Genomic DNA, 17,620 nt, shown 5'->3' on the forward strand with positions numbered 1-17,620 from the left:
ATGAGTAACATCTATGAGTCTGCAGAGGCCACGCTGGGCTTCATCAGCTCCCCATGCCTGGCCAAAGTGGAGCTGAGAGTGGCCTGCCGGGGGATCTCGGACCGCGACGCTCTCTCCAAACCAGACCCTTGCGTGGTGCTGAAGATGCAGTCGCACGGGCAGTGGTTTGAGGTACAGTAATGGGGTGGGATAAAGTGGGAGTAAGTGTGTCTCCAGTCCAGAAAAACTTGTTTTTATGACACAGTTTCATAAACACCCAAATGAAAGTAAAATGGTTACATCAGTCAAAGTGTCCTTGCTTGTAACACTCATTTAGCCATTTGCTGTAGAGCCCATAGAACTGATTGGCATAAAAGCTTTCCAACAGTCCCCTGATATAATATTCTTGCCTTTGAAGCTTTTCATACACCATTTATCTTTAAATTATGAAGGGCATGTTGCTTCCACTACAAACCTCGAACGTCAGTTTCAGTGAAAGGAAATGTTTTCAAGATTTTCACAATCTGCGCCATCGGCCGTGACCTGATGTACCAGACATACTCTACGCATCAGCTCTCAGTGTTGTGTTCCTTATGGATTTCTCTGAAGACAACACTTGAAATTAATCAGGCACATCATAGAATTCATGTTTGACTAAATGATCGTGTGCAATTAAGGACCGACGCTGTCAAGCAGAGCTGTGATTGCATTGCGAACCTTCTCACACTGCGCTACGGGGTATGCTTGATTCTAATAAATGATGGATGCTGATTCTCACAGAAGGCAACGGAAATCATAACATTTGGAGATTGTTGTGCAGACTGTATTTATCTATCCCAATGCTTTTATTGTCACCTTGAAATGAAAAGTGTGCTGGTTTTGTTTCTCCTCTGATATTAGCTCTCCAAAACAAATTGTCTGGTATTAAAAATATCGTATCATATCATTTTTGATATTGAAAATAATGATGTATATGATAATGTACCAAACTGATTTTTCCTGGAATCATGGGCAATTATTTTTGGCTCACTTTACACATAAAAGGTCTCAAATAGATGGAGACAACATAGATTGTTTAGTACTTGAAATTGGAAAAGAAATGGAAAACTGACGATGCTTTTTGCTCGTAGTGTTCCCCTTCTCCTCCTTTTGTCTCAAAGACCCATCTTGCCCTTTCAGGGACTTTTGATGGAACCTTCTTCTTTAAGAAACATCTTATTCCCACTGCAGTCTCACCGCTGGCAGTAGCACCCGTATTGGCTGAACTTTGTGAGAACACAGCATGAGGGAAAAGATAAATCTAGAGGAATTTCAGGATGAAGTGGATCTTTGTGCGGCTTTCCTCCCTTTCCCTTATGTCTGCGGGAGACAGACGTATGCTGAGTGCACTGTCTTCCTTTTGAAATATGTAGATACATACACCCACGCATGCAACACACATCCTCACACATGAACTGCTAGTGACCCACTCTAACACACATACATGGATTTCCACTAGCGCTCAGAAAGTAGTGCAGCATTATTCTGTCTTTGGAGACTCCACAAAAAGCTACTTTGTACAGCGCACTGGTGTTTGTGTGTGTGTGTGTGTGTGTGTTACAATAAGCTCCTTAGTGGGAGTGTGGGAATGGACAAATGGTATCACTGTCCATCAGAATCAGTCTGATGGGCAGTAATTGGATAATTGCTGAGAGTGTTCAAGCTACTGGGCTGTGTGTATGTATGTATGTATGTATGTATGTATGTATGTATGTATGTATGTGTGTGTGCGTGTGTGTGTGTGTGTGTGTGTGTATATATATATATATGTTCATGATTCTTTTTGCTTTGATACAATGCCAGCCTATTGAGGTTAGTGTGAGAAAAAGGCCAAATCTGTTTGTGTGTGTGTGTTTTTTGGGTCTGCTTGTGTGCCATTCACTTTTGTGTCTGCATGCGTGTATGTGTGTGTGCGTGCGTGTGTGTGTCAAAGGGTTATCAACAATAGAAGGGACCCAGTTGTTGCTGCTAGTCTTGGATAGGATGATAGGCGCTGAGCCAGACTTTTGTTTGGCTTTCTATTCCTCTCTCTGCATCAGGCTGTTAGAGAGAAGAAAATGGGAGATCAATGTTCCAACGATAGTCGCTTCTTTGTGTTCTCAAACAGCTTGTGCGATGTTAGCCATCAAAAACAAAATCCATATTCCCAGTCCTCAAGTTGATACGTGTAAACAATGTGGTAATAGCTATTTGTTGTAATTGCTTCATTGCAAAAAAATCTTCTGACGTTCACAATCAATACAGAGTGACTGTTGGATGTTGAATGAAATCTTCATACTCCAGTCTACTTTTGAAAGACCATAAAAAGTCAATTTTAAAGTGAAACTACCAACAATAAAGTAGCACAGTTTTATGAAACTCCACAAAGACTTTTACTCTATGAAAAATATTAGAAACTGTGCAGAATATATATGTATATAACAGAATAATAATAAAATATTTAGTTGTTTGTAATTAGGTGTTCTGTATGAAAGATGTCCCTTGTCTTTAAAATGGTTATAAAGCAGTTCATTTATATTTAATTAGGCAATAAAAACTGTGATTAATAATAGAGTTGACATATCAAATAAATTACATTATAACACTCTTCACTCATTTATGTTTAATTGGACATAGAAAGTAATAAAACAATGAAACGGATGCATATGGAAATAATAATATAAATCAATTTGACAGTTTAGTATTGTATTAACTGCATTTGGACCTACCAGATGCTTTTTTCATTGACCAACTCTGCTGTCATTCACATGATCCTCTTGGGGTTTGGCCGTCAAAGCCCTGTGATTTTGAGAAAATGTAAATCCACAAGAAGCTGTCTTCTTTTAGATTCCAATAATTCCGTGGACGAACTATAGGTTAACCCGGAGCTGTGTGTGTGTGTCCATGCACCCCTGCCTCTGTGCACTTGCATGCACATGTGCGATTGCAGGTGGACCGTACAGAGGTGATTCGCAGCAGTAGCAGCCCCGTCTTCTCCAAGATCCTCCTGGTGGATTACTACTTTGAGGAGGTCCAGAGGCTCCGCTTTGAACTTCATGACATCAGCTCTGGCAACAATGGCCTCCGCGACGCTGACTTCCTGGGAGCCATGGAGTGCACCTTGGGACAGGTCAGTGTGTCTTTTTGACTGGTCAGTGCTTGACTAGATGGGGAGCTAATGTGAAACAGTGCATGATATGACAGATAAGTGCACACAAAGGTGAGTAGGTGAAGCTTTAGCAGAGTTCTGGACACTTACTGTAATCTCACCATGTTAACTTGCTATTACTGTCTCCCTCCACTCTACCAATTCTCAACAAAACAAACATCTCCTAGAAGCCAGGCTTATTTAAATGTATGTGAAACAGCATGTTAGCCAGGTCGCTGCACAAGCTAAGTGGTGTGGGGAGTATGGAGGTCTCATCTAAACTGTGAACGATGAGAGCACGCTTCTGCAGGTGAATGCATGACAAGAGTGCATTTATGTGCATCGGTGAATGCATTCACAACCAGCAAATTGCATTTCACCAGTATATCCCTGACAGTATGAGTGTTTTGTTTACCAGTGCAGAGCATGGACATCTCTGTGAGACCTATGCAGGCATAAATGCAGAGTGTAAAAACGTCAGGCTCATGCTTATAATCCTTTGTAAAGTTGACTGAGCTTGTTGGGATTTTAAATGCCTGCATCAGGTAATGTGAACTTCAATGAAGGCGAGAGAGCAACTTTATGATTAGAGAGGCTAACTTTAGACGTGGATGGAATCCTAATGTGATCTTTTCACTTGAGGTCGGCTACTGTCACTATCTGTATTTTCACTGATCTTTCGATGTCCTTGAGTCCTTAGTTACGTAAAGCCCTGATAACTAGTTTTTCAAAGTGTTTATATGTGCATACGCTAATACATAGGGTGTTGTCTCTCATGTAATGGTGTTGTTGCCTTTCTTTATAATCTAGTCGTACTCAATATAAAGATTTGTGTTGTTCAAGTGTTTCTTTTAACATCCAAGAGCATTTAAGAAAAAATATTGCAACTGCAGTAGTCCTTATTATCAAGTTGATTTCAGGATATCACCAGCTGAGTCACGCTGAGAAAAAGGAAATAGAGAGCAAAAGAGTTCCAAAAAGTATTAAAGTGTTTGTGTCCACCTCCCATTGTCAGAGACGCTGTCAGCAGCATAAAGCTGGTGGAATTACAATAGTTGGGAGAACTGAGATAACTGACTCGGACAAAAGGGATTTTGAAGGCGAGAGCCTGCGAGGTTTATTGAAATAGGATAACATGCCGCCAACATCCAAACAACAACATTCTGGATGCTGCTATCGATCCAAAGTGTTGTTAAGAAAAGCCAGCATTATATAAATGCAATAAGAAGCACCTGGAGCACATATGATAGATTCAGAAGTAGTAACTGATCTGTTTATAGAAATCCAAGTTGTGAAAATTGAGTGTTTATTTGCTGGTGTCATCACTAGCCAGGGGGAAGCCATGTCACAGATGCGTTGTGTCATTGTGTCAGTGATATCGCCACAGACAGCATGTGAGCGGTTATACAAGACATATGGTCCTTAATGCATCTCAATCAATATTTAGAGTTTAGCAATGGATCACATTACTACTAATGTGATAAAACTGCTGAGAATTATTGCCCATCCCAGCAGTGGGCCTCGTTATAGAATCTTTCAACAATCTTAAGAGCCACATATTGGTGGAGACCAAAAACAGAGTCGAAAAGAAAGTGAATAAATGTATTTGTTGTCCAGAAATACTGTACCAAATGAATATTAATGATAAAAAGGCTACTGTTTCTAACACGCCATATCAACTGAAAAATAATATGTCAGCATTGTGTCTACAAGCTTGCTTTTACTGTCCCCAAGTGGCCGAGAATGTATTTTATAAATAATAAAGTTGGAGTCAACTGTAATATTTCATTTCAAAATAAAAAATATCTCACGCCTTTTTTATATTTGTATATCAAACCTGAACACATAAAGATACACTCAAATGAAAGAAGTAGACATTCCAGTAATTAGCCCCCAAAACAAATCTCCCTTTAGCACTTTGGATTAACACTGAATCAAATGACTCCCTGTAACTCCCTGTAATTTGAAATCATTGATGGCACTGCAGATCCTACCTAGAATCAAGCTCATTGTTTTAGTTCGCCTATCTGGTTGATGCACCCACTCACCGACCTCCCCGTGTGAACTTGAGCGGTCACTTATAGCTTGTGTAACACCTGGCCGGCCCAAAATAGCAATTGTTGAAAAGAGCCCAGGAGCTGGCAGATCAGGGATACGACAAGTGAGAAAATTACATTAGACAGGTGGCGAGAAAGGTGACTCTGCCGTGCCGTTTTCTGTCCAGTGGATGTGTAAAGTAAGCAGTTGTATGCTAGTATTAAGGAGAAGTGTGAGGTAACACCAGGGTGACACGAACAGGGCGAGCTTGTCCCTCTGAGGAGAAACACTGATTTTTGTGGACTCTTCGTTTCTGTTTCTTTCAGATCGTCTCTCAGAGGAAACTGACCAAAGCTCTACTCAAACAGGGAAACACTTCTGGGAAGTCCTCCATAACGGTGCGACACTGTTTCCAGAGTCAGCCCCACCACAGTTACACACACACACACACACACACGCATGCACGCACTAATCACACACGCACCCTCTCTTGCACTCAGACACTCTGAAGATAATGAATTTGATGATGTTGCCTGTTCAATGTGCTCTGTTTGTCATTTCCATATAATTTTCTCTCACCTCCTTCCTCTCTCTCTACGCCTCCCCCTCTTTATCTTCTTCCCCGTTTTTTCCCTCTCCACTCCCCCCTCTAAAGGTGACAGCAGAGGAATTGTCTGGTAATGACGATTACGTTGAACTCTCCTTCAGCGCTCGTAAGCTAGACGACAAGGTTTGTGCGATTGTGTGATCTTTCTTAAAGATTAAAAACCTGTGGTTTCCCCTTAGATATCGGGGTCATTCATATTCAAAGATGTGTTTGAGTCTGTGCTGTGCAGGCAGGTGTGTGTGTGTGTGTGTGTGTATGTGTGTGTGTGTGTCTGGGCGTGAAGAAATATGTGGGTGGAGGGCTGTGGGAATTGGCGATGAAGCAATCCACGCACAAAAAAAGTCCAATCTGGCATTAGAAGAGGCCTGCTGAGATAGGTGAGCACCCCCCCTCTCCTCAACAGACCCCTCCTATCTCAGCCACACCACACACACAGATAACTATATTAATTTTCAGCCTCCAACACACACACACACACACACACACACACACACGCACGGCCACGGATGACTAATCCAAACAAGTTGTGCCTTAGGGGAAAGATGGAAGAAAGCAGGGAAGGGGCGGTTAAATTGGAGAAGACAGGAAAGGAAGAAAGGAAGAAATAAGGGGTGAAATAATGATTCTGTTAGTGTTTGAATGATTTATGGTGATCAAAGGCGGTTCTGAGGCAATGCCTTACGTGCGTGTTTTTCCTCTAAAGGATTTCTTCAGCAAGTCAGACCCCTTCTTGGAGATTTTCAGAATAAACGATGATGGCACCGAGTCGCTCGTGCACAGAACAGAGGTAATTACATGCGCACACAAACACGCATGAGTATTATTTTCTGCCTCAGACCTGTGATTATCAAAAACTGTGACGTTTTTTTTTGTGCCCTGCAGACGATCATGAACAACCTGAGCCCAGTTTGGAAATCATTCAAAGTTTCCTTTAACACACTCTGCAGTGGTGACCATGATAGGGAGCTAAAGGTGAGTCTGCAACTGTAACTATTTCTTACAGGTCATTAGAATGTCAACATCATTTTATTTAACCTTTAATATAATGGGCAACGATCTGAGCCTTGGCTGAAGCTCCCTTCATGTTCTAAGTTCCCCAATGCCCATTTAGAGGGAAAGGCTAAGCAGCACCCGAAGGCCTGCAGGTGTTTCTTTGCAAGGTGTTTTTTCTGTGCAGCATACAAATGATGAGATTTGTAAAACATACACAGAGTGCCACATACCCACTCGTATATAAATGAATCAAACCATGTAAACAAATCACAGAGGAGCCTCAATCATCTCCATCCAGAGTGATGAGTCGAGTCCTTTATTCCTGGCGTGTTATTTAAAGAGCCGGACGGGTGTGAAAGAGCTCAGTGGTCGTCATAAACTCTCACCTTTACTTGCCAGAATAGATCTGCGTGTGCATGTGAGAAAGTGGCGGCCGCACACATCAGCTCCAAACAGTTATTCTCACCATGAATAAACATGAACGTGTTCATTAAATATTCAGAGGCGTCTTAACTCTGCATGGCTCCTGACAGCAGGAGAAAGGGCTCACACTCTCACTCACACACATGCACACCATCGGCTATGGTTTCCAGGGCTACCTGTTTGAAGCATCAGAGCTAAAGTAAGAGATGGCAGGGCACAGATTTCTATTCAGACCAGTGCTTGGTTTTCACCGGGCTCTTAACTGACCAATGCATAAATCCATATCCCTCCTCTATAGCGTCTGTCTGTCTGTCTCACACTTTGTATTTCTTCTTATCCATTTCCTCCACCTCTCTACTTTTCCATTCATCCCTCCGTTGGTCTCTCTCTCTCTCTCTCTCTCTCTCTCTCTCTCTCTCTCTCTCTCTGGCCAACTGTTAGTATTCAGTGAATGGGAAGGAGATTCTTCTTTCTTTCATTACTCAATCTCACGGCTCTCGGCAACTTGAAGTGGAAGCAAGGCTGCACATCCAGCGCTCGCTCCCTCACACACAAAAACTATTGCCGAAAACACAGACATGCTTGCAATCCACAAATGATCAGACACGCACTTCAGGTGCGGGCACTTGTCAGCTCAAGTGGGAGACATGAAATAAGGGGATTACTGCCAGTGGTTGCTGTTAATCAATCGTTGTTGGATTGTTTCAGAATTAGTTGTTGGAGTGACCTCAAGGTCGCAAAGCTCAACAGCAAAATGATATAATTCACAGCTGTGAAGGGAGAAGCATTTTCTCCCCCTTGTATGTTAACAAGAGCCTCTATTGACCAATGTGTTGAAATATTATTGATGACAAAACCTCCGCGGGACAGTCCAGATATTGGTGCCATTTTGAAACCTTTTCAAATTATAGGGTTGTTTCTTTATTATGTGCACAGCCATGGCCCGCTGACCCGCACATTTCACTGGTGATTGAGGCCATTTATCTTGTCTGGCAGCTCCTTTGAGAGAAACAAACTATTACGATGAAACACGCACACATACACACACATAAAGCGCTCTCTTAAGCCGCGTCCCTCTCAGCATCCTCAGATTAATATTTCACCGCTCCATTGCCCCCCCACCAACACTGCCTTATCAATCATTCAGCATGGCATTTCCCTGCATGCCATGAGTGCGTGTGTGTGCGTGTGTGTGCGTGTGTGTGTGTGTGTGTGCATTCAGATGACAGTGTTGCAGCTGCGCTCTAAATGAATGAATGTATGCGCTTGTGTGTGTCTCTTTGTGTCTGTTCCAGTGCACAGTCTGGGACTGGGACTCTAATGGAAAACACGACTTTATTGGGGAGTTTCAAACCACCTTTAAAGAGATGAGAACGGAGCAGGAGGGCAAACAGGTGAGCACATGCAAGGAGGTGAATGGATGAATGGTTGGATAATAGTTGGATCTTTGTCACAGCTTTATATATACAGTATATACCAATAAGTTGATGATGAGGACAGGTTAACCAACCAACCCGCCGGAGAATAAACATCTCAGAATGATCCAAAATTACAATTAGGATACAATTAGAACTAAATCAAAACATATTTGAAAAAGTTATATGATTTGAAAGATTGTCAAAAAGCTGTAAAGGCATTTGCCAGAAAAATGTCCACATATGCATCTGTTAACAAACACTAACATACATCTAAGTTAGTAGACTCAAAATTGTAGAGCAAGCAGCTACACCATAAAGAGATATTTCAGACATTTACATGAATGTGTGTGTGTGTGTGTGTGTGTGTGTGTGTGTGTGTGTTTGGCCAGCTTCAGTGGGAGTGCATCAACCCTAAATACCAGATGAAGAAGAAGAATTACAGAAACTCTGGTGTTGTCATTATCAACCACTGCAAGGTGAATTCTCTCCCTGTATGAGTCTCACAGGTCAAGTAGGAATTATTGTCTTCATTATTTATTAAAGATGCCCCGTGGAGTTATATTTACTTCTGTCTTTTTGAATGTGTGCTTGCTAGCGGTCTTCTCCTTCTTCCCTGTCTTTATTGGCCTCTTATCTACGCTTCTTGGTGCGTTATCGTCGACTAACTGTTACTGAATGGAGTAGTGTGCAACCAGTGGCAGGACTGTGGGTGCATGTCGCCTGAGTGCATGCTTGGATGTGACCCCCTCGTACTACTAGTGTACGGAAAACTCCACAGGGTCTCTTTAATCTGTCAATTCATTGTTTAGGTGATTAGTTGTTTACTGTCTAAATGTCACATTGAAAAATGCCCATCTCACATTTCTCAAAGGTTTCGTCTTCAAAATGCTTGTTTTGTCCAATTTCCAGTACAAAACCAAAGATATGAAATAAAATAAAACAGGAATAGTTCATTTTCTGTTATCTAATCAATTAATTATTTCAGCACTAGTGTCGAGTGTCACCACGCATCAAGCACAGCTCCGCCTCATTCAGTTTTGATTATATGCTACCTTGACTCCATGACATCCATAAATCTTAACATCCCCCTTGACAGATCATAAAAATGTATTCCTTCCTGGATTACATCATGGGAGGCTGCCAAATTCAGTTCACAGTAAGTTTTGTCACATATAATCTCTTCAATATTTATAGCAGCATGTCATTGTCTGTCCATGGCCACTCACGCGGTGCGTGTGTGTGTGTGTGTGTGTGTGTGTGTGTGTGTGTGTGTGTGTGTGCGTGTTTCTGTCCCAGGTGGCAATAGACTTCACAGCATCCAACGGGGATCCCAGAAACAGCTGCTCCCTCCACTACATCCATCCCTACCAGCCCAACGAGTACCTCAAAGCGCTGGTGGCTGTAGGAGAGATCTGCCAAGACTATGACAGGTAGAAACCATTTCATCAATCATCATTTATCTACCCATGACACACTCGCACTAGCACACATACACACTAGCTTGTCCCTCTCAAGGCCTTTGTACCTTTTTGTCCTCTGTGCCTTTCTCGATCGTTTTCAGTGAATTACGTGCCTTTTTGTCTTTCTCTAGTGATAAAATGTTCCCTGCGTTTGGTTTTGGAGCACTGATGCCACCTGACTTCAAGGTAGGACATGTGTGTGTGTGTGTGTTCACAGTAGCAGGGGGAGTTGTGGTTACTTTAGATTTAGACTTGAGATCTCTTTCTGAGGCACAGCTTGCTTTTGATCAACATGAAAAGAGAATGCATCTGCCAAACTGTAAATTGGACTGAACATGTTGTGCTGAGTGTTCAATAACGTGGCGGTTAACGGCTCTGTGTTCTCTCTCTGCCCCACGTGAAGGTTTCACATGATTTCGCCGTGAACTTTGATGAGGACAATCCTGAATGTGCTGGTGAGCTATCAAACAAACACACACACACACACACACACACACACACACACTTCCTTGTATTTACACAGACTTCTTGACTCACAAAAACTTTTATTCCTGCACCACAGGACCAAAGCAGTCCCGCAGTAGCACTGCTGCACGCCTCTCATCTCTCCCTCAGTTAGTCCCATATTTCTCCCTCTATATCGGTCCCCACTCAGTTTCGTCCCCTCAAATATATAAATACACACACACACACACACACACACACACACACATATGCAGCTGGGAGATTTGTCACTATGCTGCAGGAAGTATTTCGGCCTCTAAGATACAGACAAAAACAACACTAATCTGTATGTGTGAAATGGGCTTCCGCGCTCTTCTCCCCACATAGCTGGGTTCCTGCCGTGAAGGTGTGTGTGTGTGTGTGTGTGTGTGTGTGTGTGTGTGTGTGTGTGTATCAGTGTAGTTTGTGTGGACTATGGGAATGCTTTCTGAAAAATGCCCAGTCACCTTGGAGTGTAATCATATAGGCCGATTCATTTTAGCGGATACTTTTGCAAGTACAAGAACTTGGACTTGGAGAGGTCACAGATAGAGGTGAAGACAAATATATAAGTGGCAAAAGAGCCTGTGTGTGTGTGTGTGTGTGTGTGTTGCAGGGATCCAAGGCGTGGTGGAGGCCTACCAGAATTGCCTCCCCAAGATCCAGCTCTACGGGCCCACCAACATCGCTCCAATCATCCAAAAAGTTGCTTCGTCTGCCTCCGAGGAGATGCACACCAAAGAGGCCATGGTGAGCGAGAGAATGAGAAAGAAAGTCTGGGCTATTTTGTTCCCATTGTTGTGAATGTTGGTGTTTGCCCTGGCACACTGGAGGAGAAGGGAGAGACAAATAGCAATGAAAAGATTGAGATCAGGACAGATAAAAGATGGGACTTAGCAGGGGCAGAAAGAGATGCATTGAAAAGAGGGAGGAAGTGATTGATATTAATTTAATTGCAGTCATAAATTTTAGAGCACAAATTCCTCTCTGCCATAATGCCTCCCACTTCTTTCTGGCTCTCTAGTGGATTAGAATGAGTTTTATTCAAATTAGCCCCCGACAAGAAGCCACTTTTAAAACATAAACGTCATCGAATATCTATTCCTCCCTTCACACATCCACCCACAACTTTCTCCCCTCCCATCAGGAATACTTCATCCTGCTGATCCTGACAGACGGCGTCATCACCGACATGGCGGACACGCGGGAGGCCATCGTGCACGCGTCCCACCTGCCCATGTCGGTCATCATCGTCGGCGTGGGCAACGCAGACTTCACGGACATGCAGATATTGGACGGGGACGATGGGATCCTGCGTTCACCAAAGGGCGAGCCTGTCCTCCGCGACATCGTCCAGTTCGTCCCCTTCAAGGACTTCAAACACGTGGGTGGTGATTGAGGAGGGGGGGGGGGGGGGGCGAGGGGTAGAAGTTTTGGATTTCTGGAAAAATCATAGAGCTTTTTATAAATGCATTCCAGACAGAAAATGTGACTAATTCTCCAGGGAGGTCAGGCAACATCAAGACACATACAAATGGGGCACTACATAATAAAGCAGCAGAATGAGTTTTGTAACATGCTTTTGCACAAGTTGCTGTATTTCAGCTATATTTTTCTACCTCGTGCGGTTGCTTCTTCACAGCCAGCAATAACTATAGTGGATACCGAGGTGCTTACTTTAATATGTAAGAGCTTTCTCAAGCTGAATAACAACATTAAAGGGCATAAGAAATGTGAGGTTATAAAAGAGTATCTTGTCATTAAACTTTAAGGAATTTCACATCAAGGCCACAGACTTTGAAAAAGCCTTATAAGTGGGCTCAAGTGGAGTTTTTTTCAATACCGAAGCCAGAACAACACCTGAGATTCTGTACTGAAAAAACTACGTTTTTGCATATCTACTGCAGAAAACAATGTATGCACAAGGCTCATGTAAAAGATAGTAAATATGGTGTCATGACCTCTGTGATAATCAATGCCCCCCCCCCCCCACACACACACACACACACACACACGAAGGAAGACAAGTATACAAACTGCCGCTGTGCCTTTTGAACAGGACGTGGTGCTGAAATAACGTCTAGTAAATTTACCAGCTGGTTAACACGGATAGCAAATATAATCATTTGTAGTGAGACTATGTAACATATGGAAGAAATATAACACAATCCTTCATCAATTCATAAGCAATAGAACACACCATTGTTCAGTTTATGTTCAGGGGTTTTGCAAATACAGCATTAGTTGGTCTGGTACGACCAGAGGTTTATGGTGGCTACATTTTTGATAGAAATTGCTGTGCAGCTGACATTATTGAGTTAGTTTGATGACTTTTTGACACTTCATTCCTTACATCATGTTTTCTGTTATCCTGCGATGGCCACTCGCTGCTCCTCTTCGAAAGTTGATAGCTTTGTGTTTGAATTCAAACACAGTTTTAATCCCACAGTTGTGGCCTATTTGACCGTGACATATTTGTGTCTTACAAACACAAATTGGGGGCACCTGAACCGTAATGGCATGCTGAAGAGTTTCTTTAAGGCAACAACAACCACAACAGCAGTAATTTTTAGTCATCCTTAAATCACGTAGCCCACAGTTTTCTCTAGTCCGTACTTCAACAGAGAATATACACATCACATAAATGAGTCTTAATTTGCTGTTAGCCCTTGCTTACTAATGGGAAAAATTACATATGATATTGGATATAATTCTAAAAAAAACAAATAAAATGTATTTTAGTCTTAAATTATTACTGTGACATAAATAAAAAAACGAAACATGTTGAAAACCGTCCCTGTAGAATTTGGCTACCCAATGCTAAAAAAAACTGGCCCATAGATAGAAACCCAAATTCTTTTGTTGTTTATTCCAATTTTATTTAACCAGGATATTTACATTGAGATTTGTAACATGCAAAAGTTGTTACAAATGTCTTTAGCGAAGGAGTCCGGGCCAAAACTGCAGCATAAAAACGTTTCACATAAAAACACCAAAATACAGACTTAAAACAAAACAGCTAAATTAGATTAGATTAGATTGAATATTAGCTGCATGGCCAAGGCAGGTGGGATTTGTTGTCAGTACAGTATGTTAATATCTGCAGCACAAATAAATAAATGGACAACAGCAGACAATCATGGTAATGCGTGTCAGTTATGTCAACATAAGACATTTCACATAAAGGAACAGTCAAATTACATCAAACAATGAATTAGCAGTGTTCTCCCATAACAGGACATGTACATTCAAGGGTCAAATATAAACCTTAATCTTCTGTGTTTATAAAATAATCTAGTTTAAAGTGTCTCTGTAGCTCACACAAAGATGAGGTTGCAAAAGCTTTAAAAGCCCTTTCACCAGGGACAGTTCGTGTTCGAGGAATGACGTACATAATTTGTCAGCGTTACCCAAGGTTGCAGCTTCTGATAGTTTCAGGAGTCGGTAGAGAAGTATTGTCGTTTAGGAGAAAGATGTGTAAATGTGCCGAGGGGGCACACCAAGCAACGGCTTTTATAACATTCTACTTAGCAGTGGCTCTATCTGTGTGTGTGTGTGTGTGTGTGTGTGTGTGTGTGTGTGTGTGTGTGTGTGTGTGTGTGTGTGTGTGTGTGTGTGTGTGTGTGTGTGTGTGTGTGTGGTGTGTGTGTGTGTGTGTGTGTGTTGGGTGGATGGGTGGATGGGTGGATGTCAAGAAGTGCTGTATTCAGGGGGTAACGAGTGTGAATGTGTGGGCGTAATATGCTTCGCGTGCTCGTCAAAACCCATCAGCTATCTTCTCAATGCGTGTGTGTGTGTGTGTATGTGCACGTGCACGTGTATCTCTCTGGTGGCATTAATTTTGTCTGACTTTGACAGGGTCTGTTTGGCCCAGTCTGTTATGGTGAGTTTGGTCTGTGACAGGTTGAGACATCAACAAATTACATCCAGCTGAACAGAGAGAGAAGGGGGAGACAAAGTGCACGAGTTCAAACATAAACCTACAAGTAAATAGAGAGACAGTCAGAGAGGAGAGGTGAAGAACAAATTTGGAGGAGCAGAAGAGGAAGATGGAGGGAGAGAGACAGCGCCCGGTGGTTGTGGTGGCGGTGGTGGCGGGGGGGGGGGGGCAACAGGAGACCGGAGCTAAAGACAAAAGGGAGCGAGGGAGTGTGTGACAGAGGTGGAGAGGTGATTTTCTGCTCTGTCGTTTCTTTTCAGAAGGGATTAGCAGGACGGAGCTGCTGTGAGACAGGCAGAGTGGGGGATAACAGGTAGATAGGAGCTGGGAGGGAGGGTGGAAATGAGAGGAGGAAGGAGAGGGAGTGGGGTCGGGGTGGGCGCACTTTGATGGTGCATTGTCTCTGGGAATTATGTGAGACGGAGTACGACAGACTCTCTGACTTACAGGATTTGGAGGTGTGTGCGGTGTGGGCGCATGTGAGCGCTCAGGCAGAGGAGTGGCTGACTTGTATGCATGCAAAGTTATGTGTGTGAATTCATGTACGCATAAGAATGTGTTTCTCTTTTTTTTAACTGTATATTTCAAAGGAAAAGTCTTACATTTAATTCGTCATCAATTCTAGTCCTTTGATGGAATAAGACAGGTATTTTTGTGACCAACTGTTTTGTATTAGTTATTTATTAGATATGCGTAACAAAATAAAAAGCAAAGAAGAAAAAAGTAATATACAGACACATAAAAGCACAGAAATAATTGCCCCAGTGTTGAACCATCCACAGAGGACATAATAGATCAGAATACAATGAATACAAATAAACTCTTAGCTGAGGTGATTATGAAAATTCTGCAAGGACATTCTCAGTTTTACGACATGCATCCCAGCTACAAATAATTCAAATTAATGTTGTCGTTTTTGTAATTCAGTATGGAGGTTTCAAACTTACATTTTTTTTATTGGATGCAATGGTTTCTGTTGGTAAAATGTACATTTTCCATAAACCTATGCTGAACCATAAAAATTGGAATTGCCTTTTTATTTTTTTCAAATAATAGGCACAAACACAAGGGGACTACTTTCCAGTATTTTCTGTACCCAGGTTTAATGCATGATCGTTTGCTTTCATGCAGTGTTTTTAATGAATAGACAGGAAGTGATAAGCTTTTCTCCATAGCAAACAAACTATGATACTAGAGGACAAAAAGGTGAAAGCAGGGGCGTTTTGAGGTTTTCAAATGAGCTTGTCTGATTACATCAGTCTCACTAGTCCAGACCTTTGACAGCTTCAGGCTGATTGCGACACAACGATAAATCGTAGCATCCTAGAATCATGCATGGCTGATGATGTGTGTGTGTATTTGTGACCCCTCTCTTCCTCACTCTCCTTCTGTCTCTGTGTCTCCAGGCCTCCCCAGCTGCACTGGCTAAGAGTGTTTTGGCAGAAGTCCCTAACCAGGTGGTGGATTACTACAACGCAAAAGGCATCAAACCCAAGTGTATGTCGGACTATGAGTCCACAAGAACCTTCAGCCCCTGACAATGGACTACATGCAAACACACACTCAAATACACACATATATCATGTATATATATACATATACAAATGTATGTATGTACTGTATAATACATATACACAAGTAAAAGCACAAGCACATATACACACACAAACAAACACATAACCATATCACATAATACATAAAGTAGTCTAGCTCAGAGAATTAGTTCGTTCTGGTGAAACAATTTGAACTACTCCGTTGATGACTGTTGCATGTTTGGCCACAATGGCGTCACCTGGGAAATTATTACTATCTACTGTATATCTAAAAGATGTTTATAGAAATAAGAGCAGTCTTTTGAACCAGCATGCAGACTCAGACCATAGCCCACCCAAAGAAATGACATTCCTACCTTATTTAGATAACTAGCAAGTAGCCTAAACCAAAAGATCTGTGGGTAGTAAAAGGAAATATGTGACTGCATAGCCCGCAATGCTTAGAATTAGCATTGCAAATGTTATTTATGGCAACGGTAGTGTCCCTGTTAGTGTACCGCATAAATGCATGAATAATTCAGCTCCTGCTAATATCCAATCTCCAGTTCCCGCTCGCTAGTTATGAAATAAAGTATCTCTGTCATTTGAGAGAGATTCAGGGTTGTCTTGGGTGTTTGGCGGTTCTTTTCTACAGATTTGTTTGAGATTTTGCTAAATGGAAATGAACAACTTAATAATTGTAATAATTTCTTAATAACCTTCTTACATTGTAAAGAGTTTTGGGAGGTTAGCAAAGCGTGTGTGGTAGACACTCATCAGTGAGCTGAAAACTGTTTTTTTCTGTATTCTGCATGTTGATTATAATAAAGACACTTTGGTTTTCTCATTTTGGTGTGATCCAATGTTTGTGTGCATGTGTACTTGTATTAATCATGTTGTGGGTACATAAATATATCTATAAATTGCCTGGGATTCAATTACATTTTAGATATAGACTTGGTTTTTGGTAAAGGGTAGTGTAAGGTGTGGGGCTAGACATGTACTATTTATGGTCATTGTAAGGTTCTCCAAGGAATTAATGTATAACAATTTGACTTCCTCCCAAGTGACATTAATCAAAATGCATTTTGTGTGTTCAGGGTGGCGAAATAACCTAGAATTAAAAAGAAAGACAACAAAGACTTGATTTATTTTTCCCTTTGAGCTTCTGTTTCTCCGTTTGCTACTGAATATGCAGACTATTTGTATATGCAGACCTCCACTTAGATATCACTCACCTCTATCTCTGTCTCTAATGGACAGCCCGGTTGACACGGTTATTTGTTTGTGTTGCACTTTCGTGTATAAGTATTATGGAGTGCTGATTCAGGACACCTTCATCCACACCTACGTCTCCCATACAGACATTAAAATACAAGAATAAATTATCTCACAAATCTCCATATAGTTAATTAGGGCAAACCAAAGTTGTGCTGTCCTGAGAGTACACTCCATGCGTGCCTCGGCCTCTGACAGTCTGATCAGTATGCAACAGAGGAACCTCCTGATATCTGTTTCAGAGACCACCGACATCAGAGGAATTACACTGAGAGACTCTGAGTGGATCGGATGTATAAAGGCT

General features: G+C 41.9%; 1 protein-coding gene across 1 annotated transcript; it reads left to right on the top strand.

The window, feature by feature from the left end:
- Window positions 1–16,044, top strand: cpne4b (copine IVb; the record flags this gene model as incomplete). The annotated part of the gene is made up of 15 exons (XM_079175644.1): window positions 1–171; window positions 2,948–3,127; window positions 5,509–5,580; window positions 5,838–5,912; window positions 6,493–6,576; window positions 6,672–6,761; window positions 8,501–8,599; window positions 9,013–9,099; window positions 9,720–9,779; window positions 9,920–10,053; window positions 10,215–10,269; window positions 10,487–10,538; window positions 11,183–11,316; window positions 11,714–11,950; window positions 15,913–16,044. 15 exons carry the CDS (start codon window positions 1–3, stop codon window positions 16,042–16,044), a joined length of 1,662 nt encoding a protein of 553 aa, XP_079031770.1.
- Between the last annotated feature and the right edge of the window lie 1,576 nt (window positions 16,045–17,620).

The sequence above is a fragment of the Pholis gunnellus genome, assembly GCF_910591455.1.
Source record: "Pholis gunnellus genome assembly, chromosome: 16".
Taxonomy (NCBI): Eukaryota; Metazoa; Chordata; class Actinopteri; order Perciformes; family Pholidae; genus Pholis; species Pholis gunnellus.